The following is a 25,990-nucleotide window of genomic DNA, read 5'->3' as shown; positions in this document are numbered from 1 at the left end:
TCCACCTACATACATACTACCATCCAATGGTGATAAGCCCATACCTGGGGGAACTAACGGCATTGTATGGTAGTATTGTATGGTATGGTATTGTGAGGACTCAGCCTGATTGTCGATGGATTGCCAGGGGAGTTGGCCTTGCAAGCTTGCCACTGGACTTTCCATCCCGAAAGAGGTCCCAAAATGCATCAAAAAGCTGCAATTTCCAGCCTCACACTCGACTCCCACTCTTGGCCCCATAATAGGTATATACCATGGCGCCTAATTAAGGCTACACCCTCCCTGCACCACCACCACCACCACCACCACTAAGAGACAAATATTATGAACATCAGGAATCAACGTATAACCAGCAGGACGGAGGTACGTGCTTGAATCGATTTCTAGACGGCTACAGCTTACATAAAGACCAGGAACGACCTTCCCCAGGCCGACCATTGCAAAGCCATCTGCCTCTTAATTTCTAGATCTGGCTACCACACACCGCATTGCACTCACTCTTTCTCGCATATCATATCTCTTTAAATTGGGATGACGCTTACCGGGTAAGCCAACAGAAAAAGGGTTTTAGATCGCCAACCTGCTTGTTAGCGGGTTGAAACATGCGATTCGAGATTCGTTCTTTCTCGATTGCATCGATATCGTTTGTGAGCCGTATCTGTGCGGGTTTCGTGATTCCCAATTTAGACTCTTGGCCAAGCTTGCAACGTACAGTTCCTCCCCATGTAAAGGGACCTAGTCCGTCGATATCATATGCACGATTCGAGTATCCACGTAAGTACCTACTTACTAAGTAGGTATGTACTGATATACATCTTGAAATCTTTTATTTCCCCGAACAGTGACTTATTCCGACCGCGAAAAAAATGTGGGACTCTTTCTCTTTTCATCTTCTAAGCTTAGCTTGGAAGTTGCTTGTGCGATTCCCTTTTCCTTGGATGATCGATCCTATAGCGAGGGATGTAGACTGGGTGCATGTTAAAAACCGCGTATACACCGTCTACCCAAATACGCCCAGTCCACCCGAGACTTCAAAATACATCTTTCGGATCCCAGAAGGGAGAACAAAAAAAAACTTTTCTTAGAAACCCTCAAACCTCATGATCAATCGTTATAGTACTTACATACATAGGATACTAGATCACCTCATTCCAAGCCCATCGAAACGCGCAATCCCATGCTATGTGTGCACCTCAAACGTTCCATCCGCATTTGATACTATCCGCACATGCAACCCACAGTTTCGCCTCGCTTGTTTCACCAGACTAACTATTCTCAAAAAGATTCTTCTCTAGATATTTTTATCCTTTTGACAGTTCCTTTATTTCCTTCTTTTCCTTCTTTCTTCTTTTTTTTTTTTTTACTCCCCTGCATGTCACAACCGTCGGTTACATATCGCCACCTGTTTTCCCATTGACGAAAAAGTTTCAACGATGTAGTTTATACATTATGTACCTATTGCCTGTTATGTAAACTTAGGAGAATCAACGGAGGCCGGCTTCGCGAGAAATGAAAAACAAAAAAACGAAAGAAGGCCGAAGGTAATAGTGGGATTACGTACCCTGCTTATGCTTGCGTCGACACCGTTATCACTGCCGGCCGGGCCCCTCTAAAGCTAAAGCTTAGCTCGAGCTTACAAGGATCCAAAGACAAAAAATAATAGTCCGTCAATACTTTCCGTTACAAAGGATAGCGATACTGCAGTGTATGCAGTGGCTTGTTCCTGGATACCTGAAGTAAAAATATAATACCCCCGTGAATTCTCTAGCCACAATGAACGATCGACATCTTAGCTAGCTAGCCTTGTTCTCGTATTATAGTACGTATACTAGCTCTGGGTGCTCGATAATGACGAATCCTGAAGCGCAGTTTCACATATTCTCGTATACTCCGGCTTCTATACTGAAGTCTTCTCTATATGGATCGTCTTTCAAAATCCGCATTGTGTTAATTCCACAGCGGTTAAAAAAAAAAATTAAGGACATGCACCACCCATATATGATTTACGTAACCAACCTCCCAAAAAGAATACATCGTAGCTAGATGATTGTAATCATCTACCGCATAGGCCCTCCGCTTGCACGATTATTGTAAGTCAATTAAATTGTGCACTTCTGCCTATACCCACCTCTTAGCCTCATCGACCACATTCCCACTCTCGGTATACCCCAATCTCTCTTTGACCTCCTCAACCATTGCTTTATCCCCTGTGTTCTTCCCAATATTATCACTAATCTTCACCGCTGCATGTCCCATAGCCGAAGAAAGCTTAATGACAATATTCAACGGCGTAGACTTCGAATCGTCGCTTCGGTGTACGAAATCATCTAATGAAGCTCCAGTTAGCGTTTTCATAGATCGCGATAAGCGATAAAAACGGATAGAACCCACTCGTCAAAAACGTTCCAATACCAAACGACGGTATCAATCCATATTCTTCTGCATACTTCTTATACTTCAAGACCAACTCCACATTCAACGAATCACTGAACACTACAGATTTTGGCCCCTTCACTCCAGCGCGATCATAAAACTCACGGATCCACCTGACGTACTTCTCAGGATCGCCAGAGTCCTGTCTAATGCCTGAAAAGATCTCAGCATAGCTCTTCCCATCTGCACCCTCAACAGGGCAAGACTTCGAGAACGCTCGGAGGAACTCCTCGGTGCCAAAGGTATCGGTAAGGGCGATGGCGAGTACACCGGGTCCGAAGGTTTGTGTCCACTTGAGAAGTCCAAGCTCGCTGGCGTTTTCGTAGCGGTTACTTTCGGCGGCGATACCCATAAACCATTCGTGTGCGACTGTGCCAACGGGGTTCAAGTTGTGACTAAAGCCATATGTCAGTGGGAGGAGACCCAAAATCATATATAAAAAGCAAAGAACCTACCGATGGCAAAAATGAACATTGCTCGATGCGTTAAACTTCCCACTATAACCTTCGTTATCCTTAAATTCCTCCCTCGCTTTTATTAAGCCTTGCAAGACAAGATCTTGCGCATGATAGCTTCTTCTTCGACGGGTTCCAAATTCTGTGAATACCGCCCCGTTCTCCAATAAGACCTTGGCCTTTTCGTACGCCTTCTCTACAATCCGTCATCCATTAGCAAACTTGCAACAATACTGTCAAGACACAAGAATAAACCAACCAATCTGTCCCTCATAATCCCAATCCGTATCCACGAACTTGAAAAACGCCTCACTGACCAGCACCAGCAGCGGAATCTCGTATAGTATAGTCTCGACCCATTCCCCCTTCACATCCAACGTAAGATCCCCGGCATCATCAGGTCCATCTCCACCATCGAAACTAATATCGACCTGCTCGTCCGGGAAGAATCTAAACTTCTTGAGGTATGCTATATACGTAGGCGGCAAGTAAGGACATTTCTCGTGAAGGAATGCTTCTTCCGAATCGGATAAGGTGATGTTTTGGAGTTCTAAAAATTGGAAATGTGAAGTTTAGCTGTTGTCCTAATAGTCGAATTGATACCTTTTTGGTGTAAACATACTCCCAATTTGTATCTTAATCCACTCGAATGCCTTCCTGTTAAGCTTCAGATGAGGTGTACGGTTCGTGTAGTGGTATGTAACGTCTGGAAGAGCACACAGGTTTGTGTTAGCGGGACCCTTGTCACATGTATTTTGGCGACATTAATGACGTAGGATTGCGTACCGGTATCAGGGTAATGCTGTAGGACGGCACATTGCATCGTCAATTTGTACAAATCGGTATCGAGCAATGAGAAGATGCCCTCCGGCAGTGCTGCATTTTGCTGTAAGGTTGCTGTTGCCATGATTGAGGAGTTTGTTGGGGGCGTCAGGGTGTGTGGATTTCAAAGTGGGATGTATGTGAAGAGGTACAAATAGGACGTAGTGGGGTGTTTGGTGGGATATCCTTTGCTTTGTCCTAGATATAAGTTAAGCCTAGCTAGGTAGCGGGATTCCTAAACGTTAAAAGCTTCAGGGCTGATGCAGTAAAGGATCACAACCTCAATCAGTCGACAAGGCCCAGCTCCTCTTTTAAACTCCTACTGAAGACATTTTCTACGGTATTCTCCTGGTAGCACCGCGATACCAATGGCGCAGCCGTCATAATCGACATTGTGAGCCTTATAACCTCTTCACGTGCTATGCCTGCCAAAAGAGTAGCCTGAACATCCTTTACGCGACTCGCGACTTTTTTTTCCTCTTGGGCGGCCATTGGAATTGAATTGTCTTGACTTGCCTAGCTCAGCTCGACAGCACCAAGCTTCTAAGCTTCTGCAGCCCCGGCTGAGGGGACCCTGGCTGACCTGTTTGCATCGATTCAGGTTTTTGGGGCCAGAAACGCAAGACTGTTATTTAGGTCGGGGATATTCCGATGAGCGCCCAAAAGAACTTGGGATAGATCAACGATTCTAGGCATATGAATCCTTTGCTTGCAGTTAGATTAATAAATGCTTTCATTGCTATCTTTTATAATTTTAGAAATCACAAGATCGAGGCTGTCATGTCGACCGCTGGGCCCCGCAAAGGAGATGCTGCATTTGTCATAGTTGCAATATTAATGCGCGGTGCGGCGTAGCCTCGCATTGGAGGCATCGGTGGACGCCGTGTTGCGATATTGTTTGATGTTGGTATTTCCTAATTTACAACCCCTGTTTATTGCCTATTTGGGGAATTATGAGGGATCAAACCAACAGGTAGAAGGGGTTTACAACACATAGAGGCTGTCTGCACCACATAGCAACAAAGTCCTGTATCCTGATAACAACAGCTAGCTTTGGAGCTGAGGGTTAAAGATAGTCTCGAGACCAGTTTTAGATAGTTTCGAGGCCCCGAGACTAGACACCCATAGCCTGGTCTCGAGATTATCCACACACCTGGGTACTTATTACTTAGGCAGATTAACTTCCTGGTTGCAATTAAGTAGCCTCTTGCTCCCACAAATTAAACTTTTGGAGAGTAGGATGCTTCCAGTACCCAGTCGAATTAATATCCAATTCAAAGACTCAACCGACCTGGAGAACCAGACTAGCCTACCTAGGTAGTTACCCAAGCACTTACACTAAAACATCTTCATTCTCTTTGCAGCCTTGAAAAACGTTTCTACCTTCAATAAAGGAGCACACCTAATTTTTGACCTGTCTTTGTCCTTAGCGTACCACACTGCGCATTCTCGGTCTGAAAGCGGCCTCTTATAGATATAGAATCAAATTGTGATACTTAAGTTCTATATTATGTACATATATGCATATGAGAGGCCTGTTTAGTATGCAAGAGCCAGAGAGGAGTCGGACATATACGCTTCATTAACCTTCCTTCACAAAGTCGTCTAATATCTCTGCCCCTCGATCACCGAGAATGCTATAGTGACCATCTCCTTCAAATTCCAATAGTTTAGATCCTTTGATAGCCTTCTGCATCTCTCTTGCTCCATGCACCGGTGTACTCCTATCCTCAGTCCCAACATACAATCTTACACCATCAAACCTAATATCTCCTAATTGAAAATCCCAATCCGCCACTAGCAATACTGAATCCTGCATAGGTCCCTCACAACCGTTCTCAAATGCCTCCATCGTACAATCCACGATTTCTTCGATCGCCTCTTTATCCTGTGCCACCAATTTATCCTTCTCTCCGAGATCAATAGCCGTATTCCCAAGATCCTTCCTCCAAAAATCACGTCGCTCCTCAACACTCCAACTCTTCAACTTATTATCAAAAGACCGTCGAATATATGCAATATTAAAAGTCCAGCTCAGATACCGAACCAAATGAAACCTCATCCAACCATGCCAATCCATTCCTTTAGTAGGATTTAACTTCCACGGCGCAGAACCGGCAATAACACCCACACCTGCCAACCTCTCCGTGGGAATCGAATGGGCGCAGGCAAGTGAATAAGGTCCACCACCTGATAGACCTATAACACGAAACTTTTGTATCCCTAGGGAATCGGCTATGGCGATTACATCTTGAGTGTGGTCTGTTAATGTGCGGTTCGGGTGTTGGGATGATTGTCCAAATCCAGGACGGTTTGGAGCTATTATGCGGATGTTACGACTTGAAAGGTGTGGGACTAGTACGGCGGCTTCGAGGGAAGAGGATGGACTGCCGTGGAGGTAAAAAAGAGGGGTGCCGTTTGGAGGGCCGTAGGTGCGGTAGGTTAGTGTACGGCCGTTTTGGAGAAGGATGGATTCGAGGATGCCTTCTGTGGGGTGTGAAGGGGAGGATTGGAAAAGGGCATTTGGGATAGTGCCTGGGGAGGCTCGAAGAAGAGATATGGGAATGAGAAATGAGAAGTCTAGTAGTGTAGAGAGCTTTCTTGTTATATTGGAAGCCATTAAATGTAACGTCCTAGAGCTCTTGAGTATATGATTTCTTGCAGAACGATTCTTTCTCTGAATGATTCGAAATTCTTTAGAATACAACCAGGTCTTTAGTAACTTAATCAAGCTCCGAACTTATACAGTTGGCCAAAAGGAAGGAATCTAGCTTAGTATTTATGTATCTGTCAGCTTTGATGTTTTGGCTTCAAGTTATACATTTGAGAAGAATGTTATTAGCAGCTGTGCAGCTGCGCAGCCACGCGTGCTTAGAAGTAAGGATGCTGGTTCGCCGTCGGAGAGCCGGCCTTGGTTGCTAGCCCCGACGCCCTGGGTCTAACTCGTTGTCCGCGGATTCCGCTTACTGATTGGTTAGGTTAATCGCTGTGCGGATAAAAGCTTAAAGCTTAGTTCTAAGTTTTAAGTGTTCGATTCGAGCCGCATTCACACTTAGCCTAGCATGTAGATCTTAATGTTCAGGTTGCAGGCACGAGACATACATTATGCGACATGTAATTTGTAATTTAGAAGGTCAAGGGTATTTCGTTTCTTGTTGGAAATCAAATTGCCATTGTAGTCTAAGGCTAAGACTCCATACTCCGAAAAAATGATAGCTCATGACATATATTATACATGTACGATATCCCTGATTCATCGAAAATATACATTCTCCCCGAGACCGCTCCGACCCACTCCACCCTGCCTAATCATGCCAATCTATTACTTTTAAAATGCACATTCACTTGCTGGTGGGTAATGATCAAGAAACAGTCGCCCGCATGCTAAAAGGTTCCGTAAAAAAAAAGGACATCCAGGGGCCAGACACTTTTGGAAATAAGTGAATAACTTGCGCGAAAATGATATTATTACTGGGGTATATTTGGCTTCTTGTCGGTCCAGTCGTCACCATAACTGTAGCCCTTTGCGATGAGGTCGCAGTCGCCGTAGTTCCACTTGAGTCGGAATAGTTCTCGGCCCTTGTCGATCCAGAAGTTTATACTATTTTGGCACATTCGTTAGTCTACCCTAAAACCTTGGGTTACGAAAGGATAGGTCAACTTACCCTCTCTCGAAACCTTTGGGATTTCTCCAGAAAGGTTCACCCTGTCCACCGTCCTGACGTGCCTGCCAGTAATTTCTACCGCCGTTATTACTCTGCTTCTCCTTCATCATAGCCTCCAATTCCATTTTAAGATTGGTGAATCGAGTTGTGTTTAATTCTGATTCATGGCCCTCTTCTGGGTATAGAATTGCAAGATCCTTGAGATGAGAGCCAACATCGTAAATAAATCCGGCGCTGACAGGATCTTGAGTCCAATTTCTCATGGTCAGACGGGAATACACGTCGCAATCGGTCATATAGAAAGGTATCTAGAGCTTATTAGTCGTATATTCGCGAGGGTACTGCTCATATTGTAATGCCTTACCTGGGTATCCCAACCACCAACATCCTTCATAGCTTCAACATTTACTAGAGTAAGCCAGTCATATGCGAAGAGCTTCAGACCCCAATGGCGTCTTTCTTCCAATGTATTCGCCAAGACTTCGACAGCCCTCTCGTATACACTCTTGTACTCGGGGAGTAATTCATCGGATAACACTACAACATCCATGTGGGACCAGAAAAAGTAGCCCAAATCCTGCTCAATTGCGTAGTTGATAAAGAAATTCTGAAGCTGGGCGAAGCTTAGGAGTGTCGGAGTGCGTTTAACAGAGACGCCAAGCTGCGTAAGTCGCGTGTGGTTCAGGTACCATGGGTTCTTAGCGGTGAGAAGGCCGCGAAGCTATTTTAAAAAGAAGAGACTGTTAGCAAGGACATACTCAAGGTAAACCAGTAACATGCCAGATGCAACAACGCACATTAGAATCCATCACGCCAGTATTGTCAATTACGGTAAGCTGCGAAGCGGGCCATCCTGCTGCGAGATAAGAAACAACTGCTTGTTCCAAAAGATACCAGTTGCGCGTAAATCCAATAAGTAATGGCGTTTTGAGATTAGTTTCCCTGACGATATTTTTCGGATTGATCTTGGGAACTTTGCCGGCCTTTGCGAGAGGGAATATTTCTTCCTGCCATGCTTGCTCGGGGTTCCCTTCTTTCTTTGGTGGTGGTTCATCCTGTTGTGGCGGGGGTAATTTCGACTTCCAGCTATCAGGTATATGTTTTTGAACGAGATCGGGTCTGACGTGGTTGGTAACAGCTCCAGAGAGTAAGAGGAGAAATAAGAAGGTGCCGCCAAAGGCCAGTATTGCTCTCCTATTGAGTGAAATAGGAGGCATTGTGAAGTATTAGAATTCTATATTGCGAGGCGCCTATTTGATTATTTAACTAAAGCGTGTGTCGTGAGAAGGTGGGCATATATCCGTCAAGGATAGAACTAGGTGTTGTTTAGAGGACGGTAGGGGAAGAAATAAGTTCCAATGGAAGAGACTGAAAAGAAAGAATTGAACAGGAAAAATTAAAACATTGAAGATGTAGAAGAATGATGCTAAGGTTGCAAATGCCGGGGATAGAACGAGTTTTAAATGAATGACCGGCAGTGCATGGTTTTTTTTTTTTTTTTTTTGATTTTGCCGTCCGCTGCACCGTCTTACGGAGAAACCTAGGCTTTTTAGATTTTTAGTTACAGATGCGACGCCAGATGCAACCTGGTAGGCCAAGTACACCAAGATTACGTCCAACATTGATATACTTTTACTAGCCTTGATAGGGCCGCAGGTTCTCCTATTTAGTTGCAGCTGCCCTCGTTTTATCTTCAGAAAATCCGCCCTGGTCAGCACTTTGCTGTGGTCTTGTCTGCTCGCTACGTCGTGCCACGACATGTTAAACTACCTACACAGTACTCTGTGTTAAATTCGCGAAGCCTCGTAACTCGCATTTCTTCCCGAGTATGTTTCCTCACATGGGTGACCACCAGCCAAATGCGTAGGAAGGGTAGAGATCCATGTTCATTGCAGGTCTGGGATTGAAATAGTTGCTGCTATATATGTACGGCGGGGCTTATTATTACAAGCGAGGTTTTTTGAAACCGACATGCTGGCCGCGAAGATATAACTTCCTTAAATCGACTATGACTGCTTCTTTTTGACAAAAGACTTCCAAGCCTTTTTGTATAGGGATATAGTATGCGTTTAAGGGGGCTCTCGTCTCACACCACATCCTTAACGTTATAACACTGGAACTAGAAAACTCGGGGTTCTTTCGATACTTCCACCGATGCTTCGTAATGGATGCAAGGGTGTCAAAAGTGGGTGTGGGTTTTATAGGTTCAGAATTCGCTACGTTCAGAGAAATAGCAATTTGACAAAAACTCCAATATTGAGGATCCGGTTTTTCATGGATGGGGCGCACCCTTCCGAATTCCAGACCCCTGACAAGTTTCGAAGATCCTCGAAGGGGTTGTCACCCAAAACACGATATTCACCATCCGGTCATGGAAAAATATCGTGGGTAGATACGCGGTTCAATAGAAGATATCTTTCGCACGAGTTTTTCGATTTTTCGGAATTTTAAATTGGATGTAACACACCAAGGTCTCCTGGTAGGTAGTCAACTAACTAGTCCGAAGTTGAGTTGAATAGCTTTGTGAGGTCTCAGTTCCAGTGACCCACTGTAGCGCCAAGCGCCCCACGAACTGGCGAAGCTTTCAAAAGGGTTAGGTTTCTTTTTTAGGAAAGGAAGGCCATATGCATACATATATATAGCTGACATTGAATCCAGTTGGATATCGATATCTATCGTCTACTATATAGCTAGCTAAACTGATGAAGTTTAATAATCGTGAACACAGACGATCACCCTGTGTGTAAATCAAAATACCCCAAAGTTGTCTCGTCGCCAGACTCCTCAACTGTGCCCCATAAGTATCAATTTATATATAATTATATCAGTTTACATCGTTGCAAGGGTGCTAGCTTGAATTCTATTCGATCGGCTGCATTTCCAAGCCTCCAAGAACATTTGATAAGATAACACATCTCTCTATTCTTTTTGTAATCGGTATGTTCCGACGCGGCACGAGAACACAAGCCTGCGGCTAAATATTTGCAGGTGTTTGGGGGAATTTTTCCATGATCGCTTTGCGGGGTGGTTCGATGCTATAATTGTTATCAGTACAGTGTCCCTTGAAAACCAAGCCATCAAGCTATAATCAAGAATATTATCAACTTACGCCTCGTAAACCATTTTTCCGAATCCGATAGGGAACTCTAAGAATTTACATTAATCTTGGTGACTTGGATTGTTGGATATCTGTTTTGGGTGGATGATATACCATTAGCCTCGTTACCAGTCGTTAAATCCTTCCACGTTTCTTCCACGAATTCATCCAGCGGCATGCCGATTTTTCCTGCGCCTTTCATGTCTGTGGCTTGTTAGTCTAATATTCTAGAACGAATGTCTACCAAAAGACTATCATGGATCTTTAAACTGTTCTTTACCTGGCTGGTTGGTTTCATCATGTAGTTCAGTTTGAACTGCAGGCTATGTGCGTAGGGGGTTCTATGGTAAGCAAAAGTACATACGATGAAACATAGTTATTTAAGTACAAAGAGCAGATCCTACCGGCAGTATCTCAAGTACCTTCACAGAGGTGCCATTGAGTTGATTCCGAAGCGAGAGAACAAACTGGTGCAATGCCGCTTTAGTCGCACAGTAATTTGGACATCTCGCAAGCGGGACCATAGCCAGAACCGAGCTGACATAGATTAGAGCAGACGATTCCTTCTTCAGTAGAAATGGAAGAAGAGCTGTTGTCAAGTGAATGTAGGATAAGTAATTGACAGTTAGTTCCTCAGTGATAACATTGAGATCGATGGTCTCGGGCCTAGTGAAGTTGAAGCCGCGTTGAATGCCTGTGGTATTCTATCGATCAGCAAGGCGTCGAGTCGATCATAGATGCGCAAGCCAGGTGACACGGAGGTCAAGATGATCCATACCTGAATTGAGAAGAACGGCGTCGATATCATGATGTTCCTCGGTCAACCTTCGTGTAACCCGACATGTTAGACAACACACAATATTGTTGTAGTTTTCTGCGCAAGCGGGGTGCACTGTAATGGACGATATTTTCGAATGCAATACGGATGGCGATGAGGAATTAACTCACCTCTCGACGAATTTGGGAATATCTTGAAGTTTGGTAATATCGAATACCTCATATGCACCGCCGTTTTGTTCGGTAAACGCCCTGAGGCGATCCTCTCGTCTTCCTGTGACGACGACTTGGATACCCTCTTTGAGAAATCTTTCTGCAAGAGCTTGACCAATGCCGCTCGTGGCACCGATTACTAAGACTTTCTTATAGTTAAAGTTAGACATATCGATTGAAGGCTCTTTATTAAGAGAGAAAGGTTCCTAGCGAGGTATTCTGAATGGTTTTGTGGATGAGTGAAGGGACAGGAAAGAGCGTTCGACAACTCATTTTTATACTTCAAGATGATTCCGGATTTAGACACTTTCCCTAATTAGTAGTTTTGGGTAACAATATAGGGCCGCCGAGACTTAACGTTATAGCGGTTAAAAAATAGAGACTCCAATTGGTTTTGAGTGATACAGGGCAATGGTCTTTGGCTGGTTATACATATTAGGACTGGCATATAGCGTACTAAGGTGAAATTGGCTCCTTGGTAGGTTAATAAAGAAGTAATTAATTGGAAATTCTGATGTTCTCAAGCTGAGAAGATATGCGATACCAGCACCCGTCTAACAACTAGACTAATGTGCTACTAGCTAACATACATAATCTTATAAACTGGTATCTACCCGCTAATATGTAACATGAATTGATTCTAACGCCTTGCGATATCTGTACGCTTCCAAGACTCCACTTCCCGCTCCAAAATAAGGTAAATACCAAATAACTCCAAGACCAAACAAACTGACTTGTCTCTTTGCGACATTCGGGAACAATACTAAAATATCTTAACCACCGCAAAACCGCTATCGGAATGATGGATCAGTCGCAGCCATCCCCACCATCCAAACAATAGCCACAAACTCAGTGAAACTTAGCCACCCTGAAACGCATTCCCGCCTCGCTGGTGTAGCAAACGACAAACTCCTATCCCAAATAGTACACAACCTCTCACTAGGGAGATCGCTTGATATCAACCCCATAGCTACTGCATGGTACGTAGCTAGCTCTCTCTTCCCCTGCCCGTCTGGTTTCACTTTCCCACATGCCGTATCATACTCCACAACCTGCTTCCAGAGCTGGCGGAGTGCACGCTCAATTGGAATATTCCATGGAACCTTCATAGTCGCCGCGTCCGAGTAACCGTACATAAGACACTTTTCCGTATCATTACAAGTAAACTGGAAGGATTTATAGAATTGAGAAAAGAGAGACCGGGTTTGGAGGCGCATGACCTCACGAGTGGGGTGTGTAAGGCCTGGCGTAGAAGGTGCCCGTGTCGGAAGGGAAATTCTGCGAGGGTTTTGATTCGCCGTTTCTGGGAACCGGGCGTATATCAGGGGACCTGAAGGTGTGGATGTAGGCGTTGATGTAGATGTAGAAGAAGTTGGACTCGAGACTGTTAATGCTGTCGCCGATGGCGAGGATGGAATGGAGGATGTTCTGAATAGCGATACTGAGGGCACAGTATGTAGATGTTTGGTAGGAAGCGGCCCCGCCTCGTTTGTTGAGCTCAAGGGTAAACTCGGACTTGAAACTGCATTTTGATGACCCAATGCACCGTATATAGCGTCGTAGGATGGCGGATTTCGAACAGTTGCCTCCCCTGGGCGAAAGCCATCCGCTACATAAGAGCTGTCGTTTGTTGTAGAAATTTGGCCAAGTTGTAATTCGGATATTGATCTGGGTAACCCTGGGATTTCTCCTGAGGGTAGGCTGTCTGATCTGAATCCCTTTAATGGGGGGGTAATTGGGAATCCATCGGTCTCGGACAATATACTCTCTGTAGGGGAATCCGGCAATCCAACTGAAGCATCGAAGCCTCGAAACCCCACCAAAAATTTCTCTTTCCGTGGATCCGGAATCACTAGTTTCGATACTGGCTGTTTCCCCTTCGCCGCTGCTGAACTTGAGCTCCCCACTCCCAACCCCGAATCCTTCAGAACTTTTGTTCCGGTTTTAAGGATTGGCAATGCCATTTTGAGGTTGACGTTAATCGGAAATATCCCTTCTTTCCCGCTGAGAGATGACGGAAGGGTAAATATATTCGAGGCTTGGGCACAGGATTGAAGCACGGGGAGCCCCGATCTAGTATTACTCTCGCTGCTGTCTGGTCGAGTCGCTAAAGTTGACGGTAAGAGGACTTGTAGCATCCTGACCGCTTTAGCTCGATCGGTCCTGGAGACTCAATGTTATACTGTCTTCGCACAGACGCAATGCAGTAAGATCCTAAAGCGCCCTCGATTGTATAACCAGAACGGAATCGGAATTATTGCAATATTGGCAAATTAAAAGGGTACCCCGTTTCAATTGTGCCAAAAGGGCATTGGGGAATCTTAGCGTTAGGATCGAATCTATGGCTAGGCAACTTCGCAACACGACGGTCGGGTTAAGCTCGATAGTGAAGATAATCGACAATGATGAAAATGGAAATGCTTCTTGGGAATGCTTCAAAAGAAGGCAGCCCCGCCCCCTCTTAAAACATGATGAAATCCTCGGAATCGGCACGCTACAAGGAAATCAAAACGCAATTTTCAAGACTATCGTCGTGAATAATTTCATTGAATGTTTCACGGTTAAGTTTAGGCTTGAGCCGCAGAGGCGCTAGGTTGCCCATATGGCAATGGTTTTGTGCGCTTTTGGCAGGGCGGTGACGCGTCAGAGGAGACCAAGTGCCTGGTGCCCAGACAAAAAGTCACCAAATTTAGTCAGCTCTTGTGGGAAAGGACGACAATGGTACTTTCTGGTGTCGTAAGCTACCCTGAAGACCTCGTTTTATGGAATTCTGGTTGCGTAGGCCTTTTGGAATATAAAACTAATGTGGACCGACTGTAATGCGACAGTAAGCTTGATTTGTTAGCCAAGGAGACACTTTCCTATTTTGTAGAAATCGACTTCTTGAAGGTGTCTTTGTTTTGCAGCCAACCCCTTCTCCCTAGTAGTATTGACGGACGTTATGATCACCATGTCAAATTCTCCTGGTCTCGGTTGTTCAAGGTTCCTAGCTGGCCAGACGTATGCAGAAGTTTATTGGCAGCTGGCCAGGAAAACCCAGCCTTAGCCAACGACCCGATCCCGTTCACGTTTGGCACCCGAGCTAGAGATCTTGCCTCGACAAATGCGGGGCGAAAATCCCGCCATTGCATCCAATTGCATCTGTTGGTCAAATTCACGAGGATCAACTTAATACAATCCGTGATATACGGACACATTACTGTGGAAAGAAATCCTATTGCCCAACTCCGGCCGTTTGGAAATGTAAACAATGACGGAAGTTTACAAGGAAAAGATTATTCGAAAATGGACCGACTCTCGTACGGGAAATGGCCATGGTATAGCTGACTATAAATTTGAATGAATTTAATTTCTTCCTTCCCGTGACCTCGAGTTGAGAGCCTTTTCGTGATGCAAATTTTTATGAGCGGGCTTGGGCACTCCGGTCGTCCGCTATAATACCTTATACTACTAGTACCATTTGACCCCTTTGCATTAGCCCCTCCTTGATTACAAGCCTCCTTGATTGCAAGACCATCATCGATAACACCATCAATCGTTGACTCCTCTTATACTCAAAATCTCCGTTCCGTTCTACCGCCGTAGACAACGAAAACGATCTAAATTTAAGACCAATCTCCGCAATGAGGGCCTCTCTGTTGGACGCACAAATTTTTCTTTTGGTGTGGTTCGGGATAGCAATCCCCTGCCTGTCAATCAAGGATGCCTGTGGTAAGCAAGATTCTGCAAGAACTCAGCGGCTATTCACAAGCAACACTATCGAAGGCTAACATCGTGATCAATTGAATAAAGGATCGATACCTGCCACAATAACGCCGAAATTTGGACTTCCTCCCGTAATAGATATAACCGGTTGCCCTTGTGGAAGTTTTTGTTTCGATAGTTTCGATAGTTTTCCGAGCTTGGAGTACTTAATATCTTGAGTTGGCGCGCCTCGGTTCGGGTCGAAATTTCGGTTCACAATATCCTACGTGGTACAATCTATTACATACTAGTATACTACATAGCTCTTTTCGGCGATATAGATTTATATCAAAATTATCAGACCTCGGCACTATTTGACGGATTAGAAGACTGGAGTTCTCCGTCTGCTGGCTAGGTGTTATTGCGTCTACCGGAATGTATACAGGGATTTAAGGTTACTTGTTCTAGATCTAGCTAGCTTAGTGACGTCTCGTGAGAGATGATTTGACAAGCTTCACAATTGACATAGCATCACCACATTCTCATGATCATTCGTGCCCGACTTCCTATGCATTTAACCATGGAGCTAGCCAATTAGTCTACCCCGTATTCGACCCCTTTATTGGTGGGGAAAGCATTTTTTGTCGAACGTTTCGAATTTTGATATATCACTCGTGTCATGCAGCCACTCTCACCGCCAACTGGTCGACTCGCCCAAGCAGACCAATCTGATATCTCGCATCCTAAGCCCGTTCTATTTTTTTGGTTATCGTAATGTTACTGTGTCCTTGCAAGGACACTAAAACTTGTTTGAAATAGTCGCGAATACCTGCTTATCGCTTTTTGACTCGGCTACGCATAATGTCCCTAGCAAGACAGATAAAGCCAACTGCATGTAGGAGTTACATACACTCTGGGGTGCGTCAGATTCATGATCTTAGTTTCCAACCGGCATATGCGATAACTCATCTCGTGGCAAGATGGTGCAAAGATACAAATGAATTGCGGATTTTTTGGGTATTGCGTCGACACAGGTTTAATTAGTCATGTATGAATACAGTATTTCGAGAATCTACCGAATTCGTCTTCATGCCCTCGCCTGTTGTAATCGATATCTACTTTTTGTGTCATCATGATGAGATAAAACAAACACAAATATTAACTCGCCGTCTAGAATTTCCGCGGAACCAAAAGCTGGAGAGTAGTCAAAACAAGGTTAGTAGGGGATCCAACGTTGGGGATCTCTGGCAAAAAGCCTAAGAGGGTGGGCTATTTCTTTCCATAAACAGATTTGCCTTCATCTCTTGGTCCCTTTGGAAAATCTGGGGTAATGCATAAAGCAGGAAGTTCGGTCTCGGATACGTACAGCGCCACCTCTTTTAGGCTTCTAGTGTGTGGGCTAGCTCCGAACTAACATAGGTACCTAGGTTGCTGCAATCTCATCTTACGCTCTATCACGGGGGTCAGGCTGGCGAAAGGATTCGTAGACAGAATTTGAATAAGAAGCACTGATAACAGCCTCGGGAGGGTCATACCGAGCCCGAGTACTCCGTACGTGCCTCTTCACTTGAGTGATTTGTTATTCGTCCGATCGATAGCGAATTCGATAACGAATTGCGAAAAAAAAAAAAAAAAAAAGGACTTCCAGCAGAAAACAAAGAGGAAAAGTTAACACGGGACCATGTATAACTTTCTTCATATCTTATTGAGAACTTTATAATCTAAATTTCGCATGGAACCGCTATCTCTCGGTTGATATATGGGCTGTACATGTATTAAAACATCGTCTATCACGATTGTGTGATTTGGCCTCTTAAGCTTTCATTAGTGAGCCACGTGTGGGATAGACCAGGCGGGTGGATATCGGAGTAGTCCTAGGCCAGCTGAAGCAGCATCGACAACGTATTTACATACATGCATAGAGTAGGAGTTTCGTGACACCTGACCAAATAATTGGGCATCAGAGTCAGGAGCAGGAGCTATACTTCTGTAGGTTGAGAAAGGCGTCCTATCTCGATTAAGAGCTGCCAAGTCAGGATCTAGACGACCCCATTTACGTAAAATCCCATTCAGCCTTTTTTCTTTTCGTCATTCAATAAAAGTCTAGCATCATTTAGATAATAGCTGCTAGCTATGTAGGCCATATCGAAGGGGAAAAAAAAAAAAAAAAAAGGAGCCCCATAGTCCAGCAGCGCGAGGAGAGGTGGGCACGAAAGCTCAGGTCCTTTAATGCATTGGGAGTCAAATACACAAACTGTGCAAACACACCAGATCGATACAGCACCTGTAAGAAGTACTTAATCAAGTAATTAAGTGGATATAAACCTCACCCCAAAAAGAAAGCCACAGTCTGGGGGACCGGTGTGATAGCTACTTGTCGGAACTCCTAGTTCGGTCGGTCTCGTCGTCGTGGTCGAATTGGATCGAACAATCGAGCTTGTCGGAGCCACTCCCGGATGCAAGCACTGTCCGAGTCGTCCTGGTCATGAGGTCTTTTTTAGCTGCCACCAACAGCCATCCCCCATCTCTCCAGATAACGCATGCCTCCGGGTTCGCCTGCCTGCCGATAGATGGATGGATGCACCGGTGAATTGACTGGTGGATATCGTCCGGTACCTTATCTTTGAGCTCTCACGCCATCAGATAGGGTAAAAGTTATCACACCATTTCGGTCGAATCAGGCGATTTATTCGCCCCAAGCCCAACCTAGCTGCTAGCTGCTAGCTGGTCGATTTCTTCTTTAATTGACAAGAGTCCGATAGAAAGTCGATACGGGATAGTGCCAAACCAAGCTGCTGTGATGGGAGTGGTGGTGGTGGTTGAGAACCAATTCTCTGCGCATGCCCCTCTCCCTTGAGTCTGGGCAGCTGCGAAAGAGGGAGGAAAAAACAAGCAGGACGGTGTTCTCCTAAAGGCATCATCATGCAAGCCAGTATAATCGTTTACGTATTTTTCTATCTGGACGTTCAATCCTATCAGAACGGAGATTACAAGCCTTGTTATCTATATCTGATCTACATAAAATCACGTAGTATACTTACTTCCTTACTTATATACTATTCTTTCTTTTCTTTTCTTTTCTTTTTTTATTTTCCCGTTTCCTATTCGTATACTTTGGTTACCCCGTATAAACCTTGGGAGGTTCCCTGTTAACCTCACAGAACTGCAGTTGGGATCCTTATCCTCAGATGTGTATTTGTATGGCAGTTGCAGTCAAGGAAGAGGAGAAAAAAAAAAAAAAAAAAAACATCATTCATTTCCCTATCACCAGGATCGAGCACACATATAAGGAACAAGGCTCCGGAACCAGGGTCGACTAACCTTACGGCAAAAAGCAACAACGAACTCCTCCATCGATTACAGGGCCTGCAGATGCACTTACCCAACATGTGGGTCCGTTGCTAGTGTCTACTCCATTTGTTTCCCCATATCAATTCAATCAACGAGCCAAAGCTAACCCAGTGTTAAACTGCGGGCACGCTTTAGGCGACACGAAAGAAAAAAAAAAAATTATAGGGAAAAAATTCGGCCAGAGAGAGAAAATAAAAATTCTTGTGTGAAATGACGACTGCGATTGATAGATAAGGTCACATTCCTTAGTGCCTCTCTGAGCACTGAGTTCTAGACTTAAAAGGTTTATAACGGATTAGCTTTCGATACGGGACCTTCGGAGTCTTTTCACTGGTATCTCTTAAATACGATACATCTCACCGGTTCGCCCTCTAGCCTGTCCTCATTCCTGCACAGAGATCCTTAGCGTTTAGTTCCGCGGCTCTTTTATATATAAATTACCGTATACGCCTTCGTTTTCCCCAGTTGAAGACATCCATATACCCGACCTCCGCTTCGAAGTTGCGGGCTTTGCTCTGGTCGACCGGTCCCAGTCCCAGTCCCAGTCCCAAAGTTTATATATATATCATTCACATCAATTCGATTTTTCCCTAAGAAAGTTTCTTTTTTCTTTCTTTCTCTTTCTTTCTCCCTCGCCGATACTTCCCCGGATTCTTGGCTGGCTATCAAACCAACAACACGAACTCCAACGTTTATCTTTATCGATATTCTTCCCAATTTAATCCCATTCACAACAGCTTTCGGGCTCGTCATACCTCTAATTAATCATATACAATGACTGCAATTCCAGGCTCTAGAGGCACATTAGTTGTGATCAATTCGACAGGCCGTCAGACGTCTAGTGTTATCAGAGTAGCTTCTGCTATCGGATATAGAGTTCGGGCACAGTTAAGATCGGCGACCAAAGGACCCAAAGTAGCGCTCGCACAGGAGCTAGCATCGCTGCAAAACGTTGAACTAGTTGAAGGGTCATTGAGTGACCCGAATATCGTGAACAACTTGTTCAAGGGAGCAGATGTCGCCTTTATCAATACGACGTTTTGGGGTGACGAGGTAGCCATCGGCATGTCTCTGGCGAAAGCGGCGAAAGAGGCCGGGATTAAGCATTACATCTATTCAAGCTTGACGGATCACAAGAAATGTTGGGGGAATCATCTTCCGCATCTTCCATACTGGGCTACGAAACATCAGGTTGAGGAATACATCCGGTCAGAGCTCCTGAAGGATATGCCTACAACCTTCGTCTATGCCGGAATCTACAATAATAATTTTTCTACCTTTCATCATTTGCCCTTATGGGAGCTGCAACTCGCGGACGAGAAGGATGGCGGCGGATTCGTTTGGACTGCGCCATTCGACGAAGACTACAAGATGCCATTCCTAGACGCAGAACACGATACCGGCCCAGCCGTCATCCAAATCCTCAAGGATGGCCCCCAGAAGTGGAATGGAGCTAGGTATGTAATCAAAAAAATACTCTCTGGACTCCCGTATGTTCCAGTAATTATTTTTAACTAATATATATCCTAGAATCCCACTGGCTTTTGAGTACCTTAACCCTAGAGAGATAGCGGCGGTGTTTACAAAGGCGTTAAATCGACCGTTTACCTATAAGAAGGCGGGGCTTGAGATCAAAGCAAAACTCCCTGATGGCTATATGACACAAGTCCTTGCCATTGCGGAATTGTTTGGGACCCATAGAGCGGATTACTTCCCTCCAGGTATGACCGCACCAGGTCCCGCAAGAAAGATATGGCGCGGATGGCGCGGACTTGAAGAATACGCACGGGAGGTTTTCCCTATTGAAGAAGCACATAATGGCAGAACATGGATGTACGGGGATGAGGAAGATGAGGACATAATGGATGGTGACGAGGAGTTCGACGAAGAAGAAATGGCTGGCAGTCCCGAGAATACCGTTGTCGGAGACGAGGACACAGCGATCTACAGCTACATTGGTGACCAGAAACATTGATTGCTACTTCTATTGGCGTACCGGGGCATCAAAATTTCTTTGACTACATATTATGACGACATTTTTACGGACCATCTTCTTTTTTATTTCTTGCTGCGGGAAATCAATCACGATATCCAAGCATCGTTCAAAACCACATTTTCAGGCGCAATTCAAGGACCACCGGATATCCCAGCTTCTCCACCAATCCCCCTCTTCACCTTTTTTTTTTTTTGTTTCTGAATTGCAATATAAACCACCAAAAAAAGTTCTTCACGCAACTCGAGTGACCACCGATATTTCGGGCTAATCCTCAACGTTTTCCCTTTCTGTATGAGTTTGATTTGGGAAAGTTTTACGCAACTAAACTCCACACCCTAAAAAAATCACCAACCAAAAGTTCTTTTCCCACTGCATGCTCTGTGCTAAGGTTGATATCTTTCAAGCGGTTTTTGGCGTTCACTCTCCTCTTTTACTTTTCGGCTGTTATTATTCTTGTACGTATAACGTGGGAGAGAGGGCAAGGAAGCAAAAAACAAATTACTACGTGGCCAGATACCATCCATTGTACTACCAATCTGAAAGTATTTCCGAGGAATCAATGATACATTCGCCATCGTATACCCTAATTGATTCCCGAAATAAGCTCTTTTTTTTGCGTCCCCATCATGAGCCAGTCCGCTTTCGTTAAACGTCATCCCATGAGGACGTGCAGTCGTGATATAGATATGGGGTTATGCTATAGTAGCAGAAAAAAAACCACCAAACCTTGTTTCTTTTTACCTAAGATTTATGTGATGAAAAAGGGACCGTCAGAGCTTAAACCCACCCACGCAGGCCAAAAAAAAATTTTCGTTTATGACTGCTAGACCTAGAGCTCTACCAGGTCCTATTCGTTATGGTGCCAAGCCGTGTAGGTTAAGAAAGGTCGAAGACTATGGAAGCCTTCCTGGGGATCTCTTGGGTCTTACATGCCGCCAGCTTATCGAATTACCCTAGCTTAGCTATACCGGTCTCGAACGTGTGTGACATGGGCTGCTGCTAAGATTGGCTCGATTCACTTGTCCTTTTTCGATTCTCCTAGGACCCAGAGGCGATTACATACACAAAATCGAGAACCACTGTCCTGTATAGCCGGAATTTTTCATTCACGGGACCAAATGCAAAAGGACTCTTGCCGACACGGAAAACTCTCCGAAAGGGCTCACTGTTACCCAATAGAACCGCCCATGAGGAGTGGTAGCTCGGTTTCCTATTTGCCCAGTAGCTTACCCGTTACTATCCCCTTCCAACAGTTGTGTTCTTCGGGTGTATGCGAACCGGCCATATATCGAAGCTTTTTTTGGGGGGTTGGTATGTTGGCTATTATACATCTTCACGCATATGATACAATGTTCAAACCGCATGTTTCTGAACCAGCAAGATCATAGGAAGGATACCTAGGTCCTTGATCTTTCACCCCCCAATCCCGCCTCATTCACACACCCGCCAAACTCCAACATTCTACTGCCTCATTATCAATCCCGTTCCCAAGCGATGCATTGTGAATCGTAGATCCACCCGCTCCACCGCCTCCTGCATGTTTCTGATGCCCATCTGGCACCATCAACGTAACCGCGGCCGCGGTCGCCGCTGCCACACTACTGTTGTCCGTAGAAGCCGGAGTCGCAATATTAATACTATTCGCAGAACTATCCCCAACCGGGGAGCTGGACATACTAGATGTCGAGCTCCTGATAGCTTTCCGTTTAAGCATTTCTGCAAGCTCTACTTCATCCGGATGTAAATGTGCACCAGCCTCACGTAGGAGTTTTACATTCTCGGGGTACCCCGCGTCCGCGGCCAGGTATAGTGGGGTGTGGTTTTCGCGGTTGCGGATGTGGACTGAGGCGCCGCGTGAGAGGAGGTGTCGTAGCACTTGACTGTTCGATTGGATTGCGGCATGGTGCTGAAGGGGTTTTAGCGGGATCACGTCAGCTTAGGATGGTATGAGAAAGCTTCGGGTGGGCTTTTTTAGATAAAGGGAAACTACTTCTTGGGACGTGGCTACGGTTACGACTGGGGACTGCAGTTTCAGCTTCATACATAGAGAGGTCACGCATACATATTATTTTCACACTTGAGCCAGTCATAGACCCTGAAGTGGGTATGGTATGGGGGGCAATGGGTAACAGCAAAACGCCCATGCATGATAAGTAAATGTGTCCACGAGATCATAGTCTCTTTCTGGAATCGTCTCTGGAATAAAGGAAACAATAATTGACTTTTAAGAAAAGGAAGAAATGAAGTATCGAATAAACCAAAAAAGAGGATCCAACCAAGAATAGAATGAAGGAAATTCAATTCAAAGATCCCACGCCATAAATGCATGAATGTAACAAAAAAAAATGGCAGGTCGCTAAAGAGATAAGATAGGAAACTAAGAGCATTTGCTTTCTTTCTTTTAGGGATTGGGGTAGATTGGGGGAAGTATTGCGACAGAGACTCCAGAAATGACGATCCCGTGATACGCACTCACACATGCATGAGGACACACTCACTTTCATACACACCTTTTACTTCACGTTTTCTATCCTATCCATCTCATCGATAGGAATTCGGTGCTGTAAGTGGCAAAAACTGCGGTGTCGGTTGCTTCACACCCGATACACTTACAACATCCTCTCTATTGCTGAAGGGCACAACCATATCTACGCACTTTCGATCACAAGTTGCAGATACTGAAGCACGGTCACAACTGCAGTCCCTCGACGATGCCATCGACACAGAAGTAGAATCACACGGTGAAGATTCTAGGGAAAACTGGACGTCGCTTACCAACGGTGTTCTCCCTGCATAGTCAACCTCGTTGAGTAACCATCCTTCCTGGGCGACCAATACCCTCTCGATTTCGTCCAGGTCGCCGTCTCGAATTGCGTATCCCAGACGAGAGATAGATTCCATTTTTGGAGTTAAGCCAGGATGTTCGAAGAGTGTTTGGGATTGTTCGGTGAGTTCGCCACGGAGGGAGTGTGACATCTGGAAACGGATTTGGGTGTCCGTGAGGTTTTTACCCAAAAGCCATATGAGCTTTGTTAGGGCGGCTGGTAATACGTAAATATATTAGTATATGGGGGAGGGATCGGAAGATGGATACTGGCGAAGAAAACATACCTTCGGATGTTAGATCGTGTCCGAATACGACGCCTGCTCGACCTAATGCCGTCCCTGGGGCATATAATGGACTGACAGTGCCAGTTAGGCCTACGAAAATACCCCAGTTATTAGCTTTAGAACCCCGATCGATAAGTGGTTTCTCCGATAATTTACATATCGGATATGACAACAGATAAAACATGGAAATGCTTATCTTGGTCATAGGGAAGGCCGGGTGAAACTTACACTGTGTAACATTGACGATGATAATTCCTCGTCTGCATGCCTCGCCTAGGACTTGTAACAATCTTTCATCTTCGGGCAGATTCCCTGCACCGAAGGTTTCCAAGACCAGTCCCTTCAGGTTCTTCAGATTCAGCACGCCTTCTACCATTTCCGGTAGAATTCCTGGGAATATCCGTAAGCATGCAACCTGTGCATCGAGATTCTCTTCGACTCGGAATTTCTCGATTACATTGGGACGAGTTATGAGGTCCCATCGGGCTGTTGTATTAATCCCAACAGTTGCAAGAGGTGGAAAATTTGGGGATTGAAAGGCGGCAAATGCTGTAGCATTGACTTTCGTGGCACGATTCCCACGATACAATTCATGGTTGAAGAAGAGACAGACTTCGGGTATCATGAAATGGCCTGCAATGAGAAGAGAGCCAAGTAGATTGTCTGTGGCATCGTTTTGGAGCTCTGTCATAGGTGTCTATATGATATGTTAAATTTATTACACCCACTGCCATAGAATTTATGTTGGTTTTCATACCTGGGATCCACTGTATATGAATCCAAGCTGAGATTAGCATCTGAGTTTCCATAATTATTTGTGTGACCATGGGTGGGAGTTTGTGTGACCTACGTTAAGATGACCGGCTTGCCGAGATTCTGCAACATAAAGCTCAGTGCCGAGCTTGTGTAGGCCAGAGAGTCGGTGCCGTGGAGGACGATGAATGCGTCGAACTCCTTATAGTTGTTATATATAGTAAATGCAATCTTCTTCCAGCCTATACCTAAAGCGTCAGCGATATTTTCTCGAGACATCTTTAGATTTGACAGGGCAACTACACAAACCTTTGGCATTTATACTGCTGCTATCTAACAATGGATTGAATTCAAGCACGCAGTATCTGATTTTTTTACGGTAGCTTGTCAACGGGGTCCTCAAAGATTTTAAGACCTTTTCTTCGCCTGTATCTGTTCGAGCGACTAACTCCTTCATCGGAGAATTATCATTAAATGATGGCCGGATGGCCAAGCATGAGTCTAGGAAACCTTCCGCCTATATGGTTCAAACTGATTAGAATCGACACTATTTTTTTGAAGATGTTATCTTGGTTGAGGGACCTTGATAACGGGATCGGGTGTGCACGTACGGGTATGTAGCCGTCCGGGCTTCTACGCATGCATATAGTACCCCCTGGCGATAAGACAACGAATTATTAGGACCTGGTTTCTTTCGATCTCGCTGGCATAGATGAAATCATGATATTGGAACCTATCTTATCATGAACACGGGCACGGGAGACTTACCAGTCATGATAATGAGGACTCTAGATTCGGCAACTGCTTCTTCATACTCGATGAAGCTCTCCCGACGCATTTTCGCAGTAACCATTTTGGACGATACTTTATGTTTCTTTCACAAAGTATTGTGATATGTATTTTATATATATTAATATATCTATATATATGTTAAAGGGGTTGGAGCTTTGTCGGTGAGGACAAGGATTTTTGAATGAATAGGTGAATTTGAATGGGTGATAGTTGTTGGATTTAAGAGATGATGTTGCGAACAAAGTGCTTGTACCGAATTACTGATAAGAACCGATACAAATTACAATTCAATTGCTCTTTCGACACTAGCATGGTCCTTGGTTTTTTTGGAATGTATATGAGAATATCATACTAAAGAGAAGATTTGAGAGAAGGATGAGCTCGAGGCCTTATATAATCAAATAAAGATAGATACTGACTACCTAGGCCTAGGTAGCTAACAATTTGTGCTGACTGGTGAGCTCATGCCTCAAGGATATCGAAAAATGAGTTATCTGGGGTGACAAGAGAGGCGTTCTAGAGAATGTCCGAAATCGCCTTAGCAAAAATCAATATCACGGGTCGAATTAATTTTTGTTTTTTAGAGCTTTAGCACTCAGACATTTTTTTTTCCTGGCGGAAAATCTATAAAACTCTGTCGCCATACTTTGTCCGTTCCAGGAAGGGTGTTTGTTGGATTCGACGTTCCATTGATAACCGGGAGGTATCAATTACCCCATTGTAACTGTGCCCATGTCTCTCTCTGGTTTGTTCCAACCAGCGGTTCCGGTTCGTTTAGGGAAATATTTTCTTTCTTTCTTTCCTTATCTGCCCAGCATACAGGGTAAGGAGATGGGCCGAG

The 25,990-nt window shown here is 44.7% G+C and overlaps 7 protein-coding genes across 7 annotated transcripts; 1 reads left to right on the top strand and 6 right to left on the bottom strand.

The window, feature by feature from the left end:
* Positions 1–2,118: 2,118 nt before the first annotated feature.
* On the bottom strand, positions 2,119–3,795 carry AOL_s00215g310 (uncharacterized protein; the record flags this gene model as incomplete). Its single annotated transcript, XM_011129512.1, has 6 exons — positions 2,119–2,327; positions 2,392–2,828; positions 2,889–3,084; positions 3,148–3,438; positions 3,511–3,594; positions 3,675–3,795. 6 exons carry the CDS (start codon positions 3,793–3,795, stop codon positions 2,119–2,121), a joined length of 1,338 nt encoding a protein of 445 aa, XP_011127814.1.
* A 1,497-nt stretch (positions 3,796–5,292) lies between these two features.
* Positions 5,293–6,330, bottom strand: AOL_s00215g309 (uncharacterized protein; the record flags this gene model as incomplete). Its single annotated transcript, XM_011129511.1, has 1 exon — positions 5,293–6,330. One exon carries the CDS (start codon positions 6,328–6,330, stop codon positions 5,293–5,295), a length of 1,038 nt encoding a protein of 345 aa, XP_011127813.1.
* Positions 6,331–7,178: 848 nt separating this feature from the next.
* Positions 7,179–8,592, bottom strand: AOL_s00215g308 (uncharacterized protein; the record flags this gene model as incomplete). The annotated part of the gene is made up of 4 exons (XM_011129510.1): positions 7,179–7,311; positions 7,376–7,683; positions 7,740–8,096; positions 8,173–8,592. 4 exons carry the CDS (start codon positions 8,590–8,592, stop codon positions 7,179–7,181), a joined length of 1,218 nt encoding a protein of 405 aa, XP_011127812.1.
* Positions 8,593–10,349: 1,757 nt separating this feature from the next.
* AOL_s00215g307 (uncharacterized protein) lies at positions 10,350–11,632 on the bottom strand (the record flags this gene model as incomplete). Its single annotated transcript, XM_011129509.1, has 7 exons — positions 10,350–10,410; positions 10,485–10,521; positions 10,587–10,676; positions 10,753–10,795; positions 10,877–11,166; positions 11,251–11,297; positions 11,421–11,632. The coding sequence occupies 7 exons, from the start codon at positions 11,630–11,632 to the stop codon at positions 10,350–10,352; spliced, it is 780 nt and encodes a 259-aa protein (XP_011127811.1).
* A 621-nt stretch (positions 11,633–12,253) lies between these two features.
* AOL_s00215g306 (uncharacterized protein) lies at positions 12,254–13,600 on the bottom strand (the record flags this gene model as incomplete). The annotated part of the gene is made up of 1 exon (XM_011129508.1): positions 12,254–13,600. The coding sequence occupies one exon, from the start codon at positions 13,598–13,600 to the stop codon at positions 12,254–12,256; it is 1,347 nt and encodes a 448-aa protein (XP_011127810.1).
* Positions 13,601–19,271: 5,671 nt separating this feature from the next.
* AOL_s00215g305 (uncharacterized protein) lies at positions 19,272–20,472 on the top strand (the record flags this gene model as incomplete). Its single annotated transcript, XM_011129507.1, has 2 exons — positions 19,272–19,954; positions 20,028–20,472. The coding sequence occupies 2 exons, from the start codon at positions 19,272–19,274 to the stop codon at positions 20,470–20,472; spliced, it is 1,128 nt and encodes a 375-aa protein (XP_011127809.1).
* A 1,456-nt stretch (positions 20,473–21,928) lies between these two features.
* AOL_s00215g304 (uncharacterized protein) lies at positions 21,929–25,210 on the bottom strand (the record flags this gene model as incomplete). The annotated part of the gene is made up of 9 exons (XM_011129506.1): positions 21,929–22,399; positions 23,107–23,534; positions 23,605–23,694; positions 23,833–24,301; positions 24,362–24,371; positions 24,455–24,599; positions 24,667–24,874; positions 24,969–25,012; positions 25,126–25,210. 9 exons carry the CDS (start codon positions 25,208–25,210, stop codon positions 21,929–21,931), a joined length of 1,950 nt encoding a protein of 649 aa, XP_011127808.1.
* Between the last annotated feature and the right edge of the window lie 780 nt (positions 25,211–25,990).

This window comes from Orbilia oligospora (assembly GCF_000225545.1).
Source record: "Orbilia oligospora ATCC 24927 unplaced genomic scaffold scaffold00215, whole genome shotgun sequence".
NCBI lineage: Eukaryota > Fungi > Ascomycota > Orbiliomycetes > Orbiliales > Orbiliaceae > Orbilia > Orbilia oligospora.
Note: the sequence above shows the minus strand (reverse complement) of the source record. Positions and strands in the feature narration are given on the sequence as shown.